Source organism: Eutrigla gurnardus, assembly GCF_963514095.1.
Source record: "Eutrigla gurnardus genome assembly, chromosome: 2".
In the NCBI taxonomy this organism is placed as follows: domain Eukaryota; kingdom Metazoa; phylum Chordata; class Actinopteri; order Perciformes; family Triglidae; genus Eutrigla; species Eutrigla gurnardus.
In genome coordinates, this window is record NC_139916.1 from 8,227,008 (window position 1) to 8,238,302 (window position 11,295).

The following is an 11,295-nucleotide window of genomic DNA, read 5'->3' on the forward strand; positions in this document are numbered from 1 at the left end:
CTCTTTTTGGTTAAAGGCTACCTCAAGGCCTTTCTCCCAGCAGACACATTCTTCCTGTGACCACTAGAGGTCCTCTTCTCTCCTCTCACACACTTCATACAAGGCTGAAGACTCACTTACCGTTCAAATAGTTTGTTCAAATAAGTAGGGAAGTACAATACATATAAAACAAGAGATTTATTTCAAATTGTAAAGCAGTTGTGTTTAAAATCGTATTAAACTACTTTTAATGCAATTAAATTAAAAATATGAGACACATTAAGAAACATCTAAAATATTATTTTCAAGCTGAACACAAAGTGATGGTTTTCAAACAAATGGTATGGAACATGGCACAAAAAAATCAACCCTCCTTAAAACGCTAAATAGTTCAACGCTCTGATTAAATGTCTTTGATAACTCTTAAAAGTTAGTCTGGGAGGAGCAGCCGTGGAGGAGAGGATCAGCAAACCAGCTCAACTATTTCATACTAGTTAGGCGATACAATACGCGGGTTTAATCCTTATGTCCAGATCTGCTACTCTCCTCCTTTCTATCCGTACTTACCTGTCTTTCATTTTCATGCCTCTACGTCGAGGAACATGATTCGTTTGGCCACTTCCTCCTCGCCGTATTTCTCTTGCAGCTGCTGTCGGACCACGGCTCCAGCCGAGTGCAAAAGTCCATCGTCGTAGCGATTCCAAAGTGGTCCTGAGGACGAGGAGGGATTCAAAAGCTGCTCCAGAGCAGCAGAGAAGTCTCCGTTGGTCTTCAACAGGGCTTTGGTCACGCTGACTAAGTCCTGAAGCAAAAAGGGTTTAGAGAAAAAATTGGTTGGTTATACAGAATATAACCAACAAGAGCATAATGCAGATTAGTGATCTCGACGATGGATCTACTGCATCACAGTCCTCACCTTGTTTGTCTGTTTCATCAGCTCTTTGAGTCGCTGCTTGTCCTCTTCCAGCTGGACCTGGGTCAGTGACTGTGCAGCGTCTTTGTTCACTGTTGGCTGCGTTTCGTCTGGAGCTACGTGATTATCACCAATGATGGACTGAGATTCTTCCTCCTGAGATTCGCTGTCAAATATGAAGAGGTGAACCTTGGAGGATGCGGCGACAGCCACGGTGGCGGCGGGCTCAGGGCTGCCCGTCTTTGGTGGGCATTCGCTGCTGGAAGCCTGGGTCCCCTGCAGGTTTTCCTGGAGGCATGGACCCCCGTGTTCAGGGTTGGACCGTGTGGAAGCAGCGTCAGCAGCTGTGTCTGAAGTGGGGGGCGGAGGTTCTGTTGATGTGGGTTGTACCGCCACCGTGTCAGCCGGGTTCTGGAGATCTGGAGCTCCGTCGGCATCAGACTGAGAGACGTGACAGTTTATATATTGAACATAGAGCTCAGGATGTTTCCATGTGATACTAATACAATGGTCTTTGACTGATCACTGCAACTGAGAATAATAATACTGTAAAGCCGTATACCATCATATTTTCTGAGGTGATCGTACGTGAAAATGTCCCACTTTTGCAAATATACAATGTTAGTCCCAGTTGTGTCTTACCTCACTTTCATCTTCAAACTCCTTTGAAGCCAACTCAAGAATCCCCAACTTCCTCTTTTCTTTCTTCTTCCCTCCTTTCTGTGGCACTGAAACCGACTCTGTATCTGCAAAACAGCAATGAACGCAGAAAAAAAGAGAGGAAATATCATCTCCCTCTGCCTGACTCAACATTCAACCCGTTGTGCGTTTTGTGTCCCGGCCTGATGGCGGCATGACAAACCTGCTTGTGTTGTTTCAGAGACGGCAGCTTGTCCAGCCTCCACCTGTGGACTCTCGGCCTCGGCCTCCCCACTCCTTCCTCTGGCTCGCTTAGAAGGCGGCTCGTCTACGGTTGCGGCATGATCAAGAGAGGATTTATTTGATTTAGCTTTCTTTGTGGCCTGAGGATGTGGTGATGGTGGTTTCCCTGGAGAAGATGTTGATGATCTGAGTTTTTTACCATAAGGTTCAGCCAATGGCAACATCTCAAATATAATCTGCCTACGCGTTACTCGACGCTGTAGTTGTTCGGGCTCGGGGGAGCCTTTCTTCTTCTCGTTGGGCCTTTCCTGAGACTTGGGTTCGGCTGGTGGAGCGCTCACACCCTCTAGCTCACTTTCAATGATTGTTTGTGGTTCCTCCAGCTCTGGTTCTGTGGCCTCGGCTGGAACAGTGCGAGGATCTGTCTTTGGGTCCAAACAAGGTCTCCCAGGTTGTGGGGAGACAGATGTTTCAGCTTCTACAGTCTCTACCTGTGTGCTTTCAGCAGGTTGTTTATCCGTCTGTGGATCCACATACACTTCATCTTGTGAAAGGATGGATGTTTGAGCTTCTACAATTTCTGGTTGTCGGCTTTCAGATGGTATTAATTGGTCATCTATCTGTGGAGACACCACATACGATGTGTCATTACTGGTCATTTGAATGTATTATTAAATCACATGTAAACGTATTAATCAATACTTCAACTGTGACATTCTTTGATAGCTTGACAATGTGGTGTTTGCAGTCCAATGAAGTGAGGAGAGCACAGACACTAAAACAAGACGGTTAGAACTGAAGAAGCCTCTTGGATGAGAGGAGAAGCTTCTCCAAAAACATTAAGCAAGTCCAGTTGTCTTCGGTAAAGTTCAACTGCAGCATCGTTGCAGTAGGTGAGTTGTGGTTACTACCTGTGTTAGGTCTGTTTGTGCTGAATGTGTCTGAGGAGAAGCAGAATCTTCTGCACTGGATCTTCTTTGACCTTCTGGTTCTTGAAGTCCTTCTTCCTAGAGGACAAAGGAGAAACTTGAGAATGAGAATGATGTCGTCTACATTAGACTGTATGTTTTTTCATGATTACAAAATGTTATTAAAGCAACAGTGTATATAATGTATTTTATTCGGCACCATCCAGAGGTTGTATCAAGAACTACTCATTGACATGATCGAGCGATATTAATATTACATGTTTTTCCCTGTATAGAGCTTTTTTAAACATCTTGATACCCCTACTCTGATACACAGAGGCAAACTGGATGTCCTGCATAAGGTGGCACACAATGTAAATTCTAAAAGAAATGTGTGATGCATATATTACAAAATAACTTCTATGTAAATTACCTTGGCCTCTTCCTCTGCTCCCTTGGCATCTTCCTCTGTTGTTGCCACCTCCTCTGCCTGTTTCCTTGTCAGTAGCAGTCTATGACGGGTTTTCATAGACTGCCAGCTGTGATTGGTCACACACTGCTTCTCCATCGCTTTCCAAAGTGTGTTTCCCCCAATCTCCGTCTTGTGCTTGCTGACATAACTAAAAATGGCAGCATCTTCTTCAGCGGTGTATGTAAGCCTGCCTAATCATTATGAAAGAATAACAGATAGAATATTCATCAGTAGATTTAAAACAAATAGAATATTCATCAGTAGATTTAAAACAAATAGAGTGATAACGACTAATATGAAACTAGTACACACTTTTCATTTTACGGCTATTTTTCATGACAACACTTTGTGATGCTCCTCACAAGATAGTTAGGCGTTTACGTCATACCTCCCAAGCGTCCAGGTGAGATCCCTTTCTGTCTCGCAGACTGTCTCAAGACCACTTGAACATTTAATCTGTAGTCCTCTAAATTCAGCTGTTCGTCCTTCTCAATACAGTCAAGAATGTACTGGGTGGACACGTACCTGAGAAAACAGACAGCAGCTTCATTTCCATGCTCTGAGTATCGGAGTAACTTACCCAGTAACAACTTTTGCTGAATTAAATGATCTAGCTGATTACAAACATAAACATAACAATTGTTTAGCTTGTCGTGCTAGAACTTACAAAATGCTCAGTCATTAGACAGGAGGATTAAAATGTATAACCACGTTAACATATAGAACATTTCTCTGGCAACAGTATTAAATCTCTCCCTTACAGAGAAAAATGGTGTTTAAAGGGTAGGTTTCAATGAGTATGTAGTTTTTATTCTATTAAAGCGGCAGTTGGTCACTTTTATAAAAACAATATTTATTTTATACAATTTGCTCAAACTGTAGAATGACAGCAGTGCATAAGACAGATAATCTTTGAAAGAATCAGGTTCCTCTGCCTAATTTATGTCTCCTCATATTAGTATCATGTACTACTACAGTGGTGACAGTTTGAGCAAATATTAAAAAAAAAATGCTTTTAATAAAAGTTACCAACTGCAGCTTTAATTGAATAGACTAGAGGTCTTCAACGTCTTTCAGGCCAAGGACCTCGTGGCTGATAGTGACACGATGGAGGGACCCCTATTACATATCGTATACAATCATGTTGCTTATTAAACCGGGCCAATAATAATGTGTAGTGCAGCATATAGTGCCGTGTATAACAGTAATTTGTAATGATGTATTTTTACAATGTGAATCCATTTAAATAATAATTGTTGACAGAACATATTGTAATTCTATATTGGCATTTCAACATCACAATTTCACATTAACACAACAATTAATATTTATATATGCTTATTAGACGTTGTATTAAAGTTAATGTGTATTTTTGGACATATTTAAAATGTTGAAAGAAAAAAAGTTTGGGGTCAAATCATTTTGGGGACCCCCTGCTGACCCCGTCAGGGTCCCGAACCCCCATGTTGAAGATCTCTGGACTAGACAGTATTCCTGCTGTATGCACACTTTCTAAAGGCGTCGTAGTGCCGCGCCTACCGGTGAGCACCTGCTTCGGGAATAGAGGCTCTTTCCTCGGGGTCCATCAGCAGGATGGCCCCCGGCTGCTGCACGTTGCACATCACCCCTGCTCCGGCTGCGATGAGCGGCTGGAGCTTGCGTTTAGCGGGACCCGGTCTCAGGTAGAAAGACATAGGTACGCCGTCCACAGTCATGAACAGAACCGGGGAGATGTTGGGTTTGGCCACACCCTGCTGTTCGGACGGCATGATGGAGATGTGTCACCTGGAGGAAGAGAAGACTACCAACGGTCACATATCAAAGCTGGTGCCAGGTTATAACGTACACACGTGTAAAGTAGCACCAGAACCTGTAAATCAAGCTAACACAGAGGGATAACTTGATTATCGATTCATTTTTCAGCATGTAACGATTGATCGTGTGAAGAGTTTCTTTCATTTTAGTAAAATTAATTGTTTATTTGTGTGCCTTTTTTCACTGCTTTGAAACGTTTTACACACAAATGGTTTAAATAGTTAAAATGACTATTGCACACTTTAAAAGTAGTTAACTGCCGTCTTCGGCAAAGGCTAGCTAACTTTGCAACTCTCACGTCAACAGCCGTTGGGTTACGTATTACGGTAGTCTCGTCAGACGTTAACAGACGTTAAATGGCGGCTTTGAGAACGAGGTGCAGCCTAATTAGCTGATGGTGTGTTAAACTTTACATTAAAAACTGCTGTCATTCGATATTGAGCTCAAAACGTACCGTTTAGCATTAGTTTGTTTACTTCCTCGGTGACCTTTCCCGCCTCGACAAAACACAGTCTACTTCCGGGGTTTTCTTCCTTCTCGGTAGATTACACGTAGCGAGTGTCGCATCAACGCCCCCTATTGTTTGTATCTATTACTGCACTACTGCCACACTACTAGGTGCAGAGGCACACTTTTCCTTTTCTTTATTACCCCGTTGCTTTTAACACTTTTGACATTTGTGTAAAGCCATTTTAGCCTTAAACCCTGTCTCATGGAGATATGGAAAGATAGTTAAGGTAAAAAAGAGAATACATGAACTTAAAGGTACACATATGCCTACCCTGAATCATTCATTGCAAGAATAGAAACAAGACTCTAAAAAAATATAAAGGAATCAATTTCAATTAAAGTCAAAGCTCCAACATGGTGTGAAAGGGCCTCAGATAGTTTCACACATCATAGTAGGACTAATATACTAATAATAATATACTAATGACACCAATGGCTGTTTTATTTAAACGTTCCAGTAGGCTGTGATAAAATATGGCCCAATTTATGGACCAAGAATTCAGCCATTATTGATTTGACTTTTTACACCTGTGTTTTGTGTGATATGTTAAAATATAAAAATGTTTAAAAGCTGATGGGTTTTAACCTATAAATCTGAAATGCTGATATAAAATGACTTCTTTTCTATTAGCTCTACCTTTTAAATGAACACTTCCTCTGGACTGCAGAAGTTGCAAAGTCTTGGACTTTGTGGTGCCATCCTTGAAAGAAGTACAAGTGTGTTACATGAAGTATGTCCTCTCATAATGTCAAATAAACTTGTCGAAAATAAAAAATAAAAAACAGTGATGATATAGGATGGCCTTCCTCTTTCAGAGATTAATCGCTAAAATGCAGCTGAATCTGCTCTGAAAATATGTTTACACATTCAGAACACAATGTGCAACGTTACTTGAGTAAACTCAAAACTGCGTTTCAGGCCGCGATAATGATGCACAAGGTCAGGACCACACACAGTCCGTGTCGTTGTGATGTAATGTTCACAGAACAGCAGACTAACAACTCAACTGAGCTGTGAAAAATGAAATCTCCAGAATCAAACACATAAACACACACAGTCCAGTGGGAGATATTACTCCCGATCAGTTGATGGTCCCCCTGAGGCAGTGCAGAGGCCCTGCACTGATTTCATCTCCTTGTTATGAATCCCATAGTGGTCACAAAAAAGCAAGAACCCGATGGGTTCCTCTATTAGCAGGGTAGCAACAAAAATAACAACCGTTCATTCACATATTTCACCCATATTTTTGTAATGTAGAAAGCAAAATGTCTTAACCAAACATGCTCACATCTTGAAGACTAATCAATTTTGTTTCCAGATTGTTGCACAAATATATTTCACGGGCAGAAACACAAAGAGAGAACAAACCTCTAAATGGCTTGAAAACTGTGGGAACTTCCTGTCAGGGTTCGCCTGAGGCATAAGCAAACTACGTGGCTGCCTGTGGCCCCCTGACCACCAGGGGGCTCCCAATCATGTGTGGAGATTTTTAGGCTATGAATTTGAACAAATTTAGATATTGCCATTCTCCAGCTGGCACCAGAATACAGGAAATCACATCTACAAAATTCAGATTTTTTCAAGGGGAGAGACCCCACAACCCGCCTCCCCCATTTGCACCCATTTTTGCACAAATAGGGTGGGGGTGGGGTCTTTATGCATCTGTACAGTAGTTCATAATCTGTGACTGTATTAATACAATTTATAATGTAACATTATAGTGTGACATTTGTGTCAATAATGGTCATGCACAGGTGACTCCACGGTGGTGGGAGGGAGGCCCCAAATCAAATTCTGCTTAAGGCCCCCAAAAAGGCTTGGGCCGGCCCTGCTTCCTATGATATCGTGCCACAAAGTGAATGTGGTTATTTTGTGTTCATGTACAGCGTTATGACCGTGATACGTGTTCTATATTTTATCTTTAAAAAAAAAATCGTACTAAGTTTGGTTTAGTGATTGTTTTGGTAGGCTAGCTCCTTAAATGTCCTCCGGTCAACAACAGTAACGTCTGCCGGAGCAGAGAATGAAGTCACTTTCCCTCAGTGTGTGTTGTAGTCTCAGCTTCTCTGTGCTTTGTTCACATAGCCGGCCGGGCCGCGCATACATTTTAGTGCATGGTTGTGTGGAATTTACGTTATTATTAATAATAATGTAGTTGTTGTTGTTGTTGTTATTATTATTGTGAGTGAAGGAGCACACACTAGGTGGTTTGCAGTCGTTTTTAAGACACGTAAAAGCTTCAAAATTCACAAGAGGGGTATTTATGGACATATTTTAAGTGGTAGAACTGTCTCAAGCTTCTGTTAACCGCAGAATTTTTTTCAAACATTTAATCCCCAATTCAGAAAAGTCATTGATTTCAAAACAAGGGCGGCGTTAGCTGCTCGCCACAGACTGCTATGTTGGGAGCAGTGTGGAGGCCCAAATTTCCAATTTAGCCCCATAACTTTACAATTTTGTTTTTTATATGTTTTAAAAATGTCCTTAAAACTAAAAAAACCTGAAACAAAGAATGAAAAATAACCTGGTATTTTAATGCTTTTGATCCTGTGTTGGTCCAATTCCCTCTTAAAGGCTTATCAACATTTCCTTACAATATTAGTTACTCATAATTACTTTGTGAAATCCAGCTTTCTTTTTCACTCATTTGAGGAATTAAGGAAGGAATTGGGCCGGCCTGTTTACTGTATCATTTCACCGACCTTGCCTCCCTCACATTCCTGACAGCTACATTATTGTTATTGGCCGCTATTGTTCCTCTCCTTCTTCGCCCCGACCAGCTGAAACAATACAACAGCCAACCGAGGGGCCGCAACTCCTCCAAGTCAATGTATATTTGCGGAAACGCCGTAACTACTAGATGGATGTGGTACAGATTCACTCCTGCACGTCGCCGACTGTGATCCATCCTCAACCTGAACTTCTGCCCTGGAATGATCATCTCATTCCTGAGCCGTCGTCACACCTCTGATCTGCTGTTTTCATGTCAGTAAATGATTGATGAGTATGAGAGGTCAGGTCACCACCGCGTAACACAGTGTGGTTTGGTTTGGCTCATGAAGAGGGACTACAGGAGGTTCAGTAGGCGTTTCCATCCTGCAGAGGGCGCTGTTACACTACTTTACAGAACACCAGGCCTGTCGATCAAACAATATTACTGATCACTTTTTGTCCAGAATAATGGATTGATATACTTATTGTACCAAAATAATTCAATGATCTGCACAGACTTCACAAATGCACTTTCTTGGAGAGATCAAGATTCCAGTACTGATGTGTTTCTCTGTGATCGTCCCTGTGGACGTGCTGCATGCTGCTTGGGTAAAACCAAGCTAAATCACTGCAAGGCTTCAGATTCCTCCACATAGAGCCACATTTCTACCCATGACAACGAGGCAAAATAAAACAAAGAGAAAATATAATTTTTGGCTCACATTTACCCGTCATGTCATGTTACTGCCAAGCTGTCCCGAAAGAAAGTTTGAACACGTTTCAGCCTTTCTTCCCACGTTCAAGCAATGGAGACTATTCAAATTCTGTACATGGGAGCGATAAGCAGCATGTCTGTGAAGGTTCTCAGTCATCCAGGTCAGTTCTGAGAACGGAGGAAGCCGCTTGGTTGAGAGGCGAAACGTCTACGACCAAGCTTTCCCAGAACGATCAGCAAACGTACTCTGTGAGGAAATGTTTAAGACCAGAGTGAGACAGAAACGTGTCAGTTATCAGTGAGAGCTGAGAAAAATGCACGACACTTTGATGGGTAGAGATAGTGACGATCCTGTGCAGGCGGCATTATCCACTTTCCTGTCAAGATGAGAAGATCGATGTCACTCTCACATGTGTCCTCAGCATAGCAGGGCTGATACAGCAAGTCTGTCCAAAAGTAAGAATCTTCTTATGTTAACAGAAACTCAAGGCTAGGTGGGTTTTGTGACCTTCTGACAGCCAGGATCACGGTTTCCCCTCTGTTGATAGACTCTATGTTAAATTAAGCCAACTGTCACCGAGGCTACAGGAAGGCTGAATCTGGACCTTCGATGGATGACATATGGGAAACTTGTCTGGAGTATGTACAGCGATAATTATTTAAGATGCTGTAGTTTCTAGGCATCAAGAATAAAAAAAATAAGAATCCTTTCACTCGAAGGAACAAACCACGTGCAGCATTTTCACCAGCGATGTCCTCACGAGTCTTATGACAGAGGAGCTGAAACCAGGCCAACGTTGCGACACACGGCTCTGACTCCGATCCCCAAGAGTCAATTAACGGCGTTGAAGAGTTGAACGAGTGAATCACTTGGAAAACATCCACCTGACAAAGGTAACGTGAAGTGGTGTGGGCCCGACCGGTTGCACACAATGTCTGAGGGCGGTGTGGCGCGGTGACGTCAGAGGAACGTTTCTACATTCAACAAAAGAGGATGACTGTTATTTTTACGGCTACTTATCAAGATCGCAGGTTGTTTTCAGGTTTGGTAATATTTAATTAGCCATTAATCAAATCCAGGGAATGGGCACCGTTAAATAATGCATTAAAAGTCCAATTGATATCTTTATGTGGAGTTTTGATTCTATTTATGACAGTTGACTATATATACCATTGTTATTGTAGGATTAGAGAAAGTAAAAAGACACTTTCCCCTTTCATGCTCGTGAATAATCCACAATTTACGATCAAGTGTCAGTGAAATGCTGAAAGGCTGGGGCATCGAGTCACACAAATTTGGGGGAGTTTTTCCTTTACAAATAGTTTTACAGCGTGACAAATATCCCAGACGCTTTATGTGATTTCTTTTGTGTCTAAAATGTTTTCCTTTAATGCTCAGGAGGACATAAAGTCTCATTATGTGGTGTTTTCTGTATCAACACTAGATTGAACACAAATATTTCTCGAGAGCTGTATTGGTCTTACAGCGGCAGGTGTATCGCTTCAGAACCGAGGCTCGTTCGAGGACCCCAACCCCACATATCAGGTATCACACCCTGGTGGGAGTCAAATTCCTCTCCGACACCAAAACAAGAAGGGAATAAAAGAGCAAAGCTGCTGTTTTTTAAGCAGCTCAAGCAAAAACACAAACTTCCTTGTGTAAATCACGGCCGCTATCTTTGGACTTGGCTCTGTGCGGACGGAGAAGAGCAGAAAATATACTTTATGAAAATTATTTGGCAGATTAGCTCAGGAATCTTGGCAGGGCTCGGTCAGCGGAGACCGGGCCGTAACAAAGTGAGGATATGCTGACTCGACATAAAGAACACATTTAATTACCATCATCATCAACCATCCAAGAGGACCATCCGGGTCAGAGCCAGAAATCCCCCCCAACATCATCTGCCAACTCCAAGGCTTATTTTTAGGGGCCAAACTTCTCCTTAATCTGCTTCATTCTCACGGCCTGGCTCCCTCCTTGTCTCATATATTCTCCTTTTTTACAGCTCACACATGTTTCTCTTATTCCTCGTCAGATCCTTCTGCAACCATCATTTTTGTTCAAACCTGAGAAAAAGACCCCAACGATGAAGTAAGAGAAATAAGAGACACCACAATGCTGCCCCGAGGCAACAAGATGGCATTTTGACTCCGATTTCCAGACATTTGAATTCTCACCTGTTTTGTCTGTGATATCAGTTTTCTGATTAATCATGTTTCTGTCATGTTTCTGATTAATCCAATGAGGAGCAGAAGTGGATGTAATGGGGTTTCATTTGAAATTGTACGTTTTCTTTTGGTGGAAGTATTTCCTGGACGTGCCTCAACATGAATCTGAAGACATTTTTTAAAAATCTGTCCAACCAGCTACATTTTTTTATGATCTTC

General features: G+C 42.1%; 1 protein-coding gene across 1 annotated transcript; it reads right to left on the bottom strand.

The window, feature by feature from the left end:
• Nucleotides 1-168: 168 nt before the first annotated feature.
• On the bottom strand, nt 169-5,500 carry terf2ip (telomeric repeat binding factor 2, interacting protein). The gene is made up of 9 exons (XM_084027610.1): nt 5,424-5,500; nt 4,694-4,939; nt 3,543-3,679; nt 3,116-3,345; nt 2,686-2,781; nt 1,755-2,394; nt 1,535-1,638; nt 896-1,333; nt 169-781 (listed from the first exon to the last, which is right to left on the bottom strand). Exons 2-9 carry the CDS (start codon nt 4,921-4,923, stop codon nt 560-562), a joined length of 2,097 nt encoding a protein of 698 aa, XP_083883736.1. The 5' UTR covers nt 4,924-4,939; nt 5,424-5,500; the 3' UTR covers nt 169-559.
• Between the last annotated feature and the right edge of the window lie 5,795 nt (nt 5,501-11,295).

Excerpts from the sequence above, each read along its gene's own strand:
- terf2ip (XM_084027610.1), bottom strand. The coding sequence starts at position 4,923 with ATGCCGTCCGAACAGCAGGGTGTGGCCAAACCCAACATCTCCCCGGTT. Across the intron at positions 2,782-3,115 it reads GAGCAGAGGAAGAGGCCAAG|GAAGAAGGACTTCAAGAACC; the intron begins GTAATTTACATA and ends TTTGTCCTCTAG. Across the intron at positions 2,395-2,685 it reads CACAAACAGACCTAACACAG|ATAGATGACCAATTAATACC; the intron begins GTAGTAACCACA and ends GTGTCTCCACAG.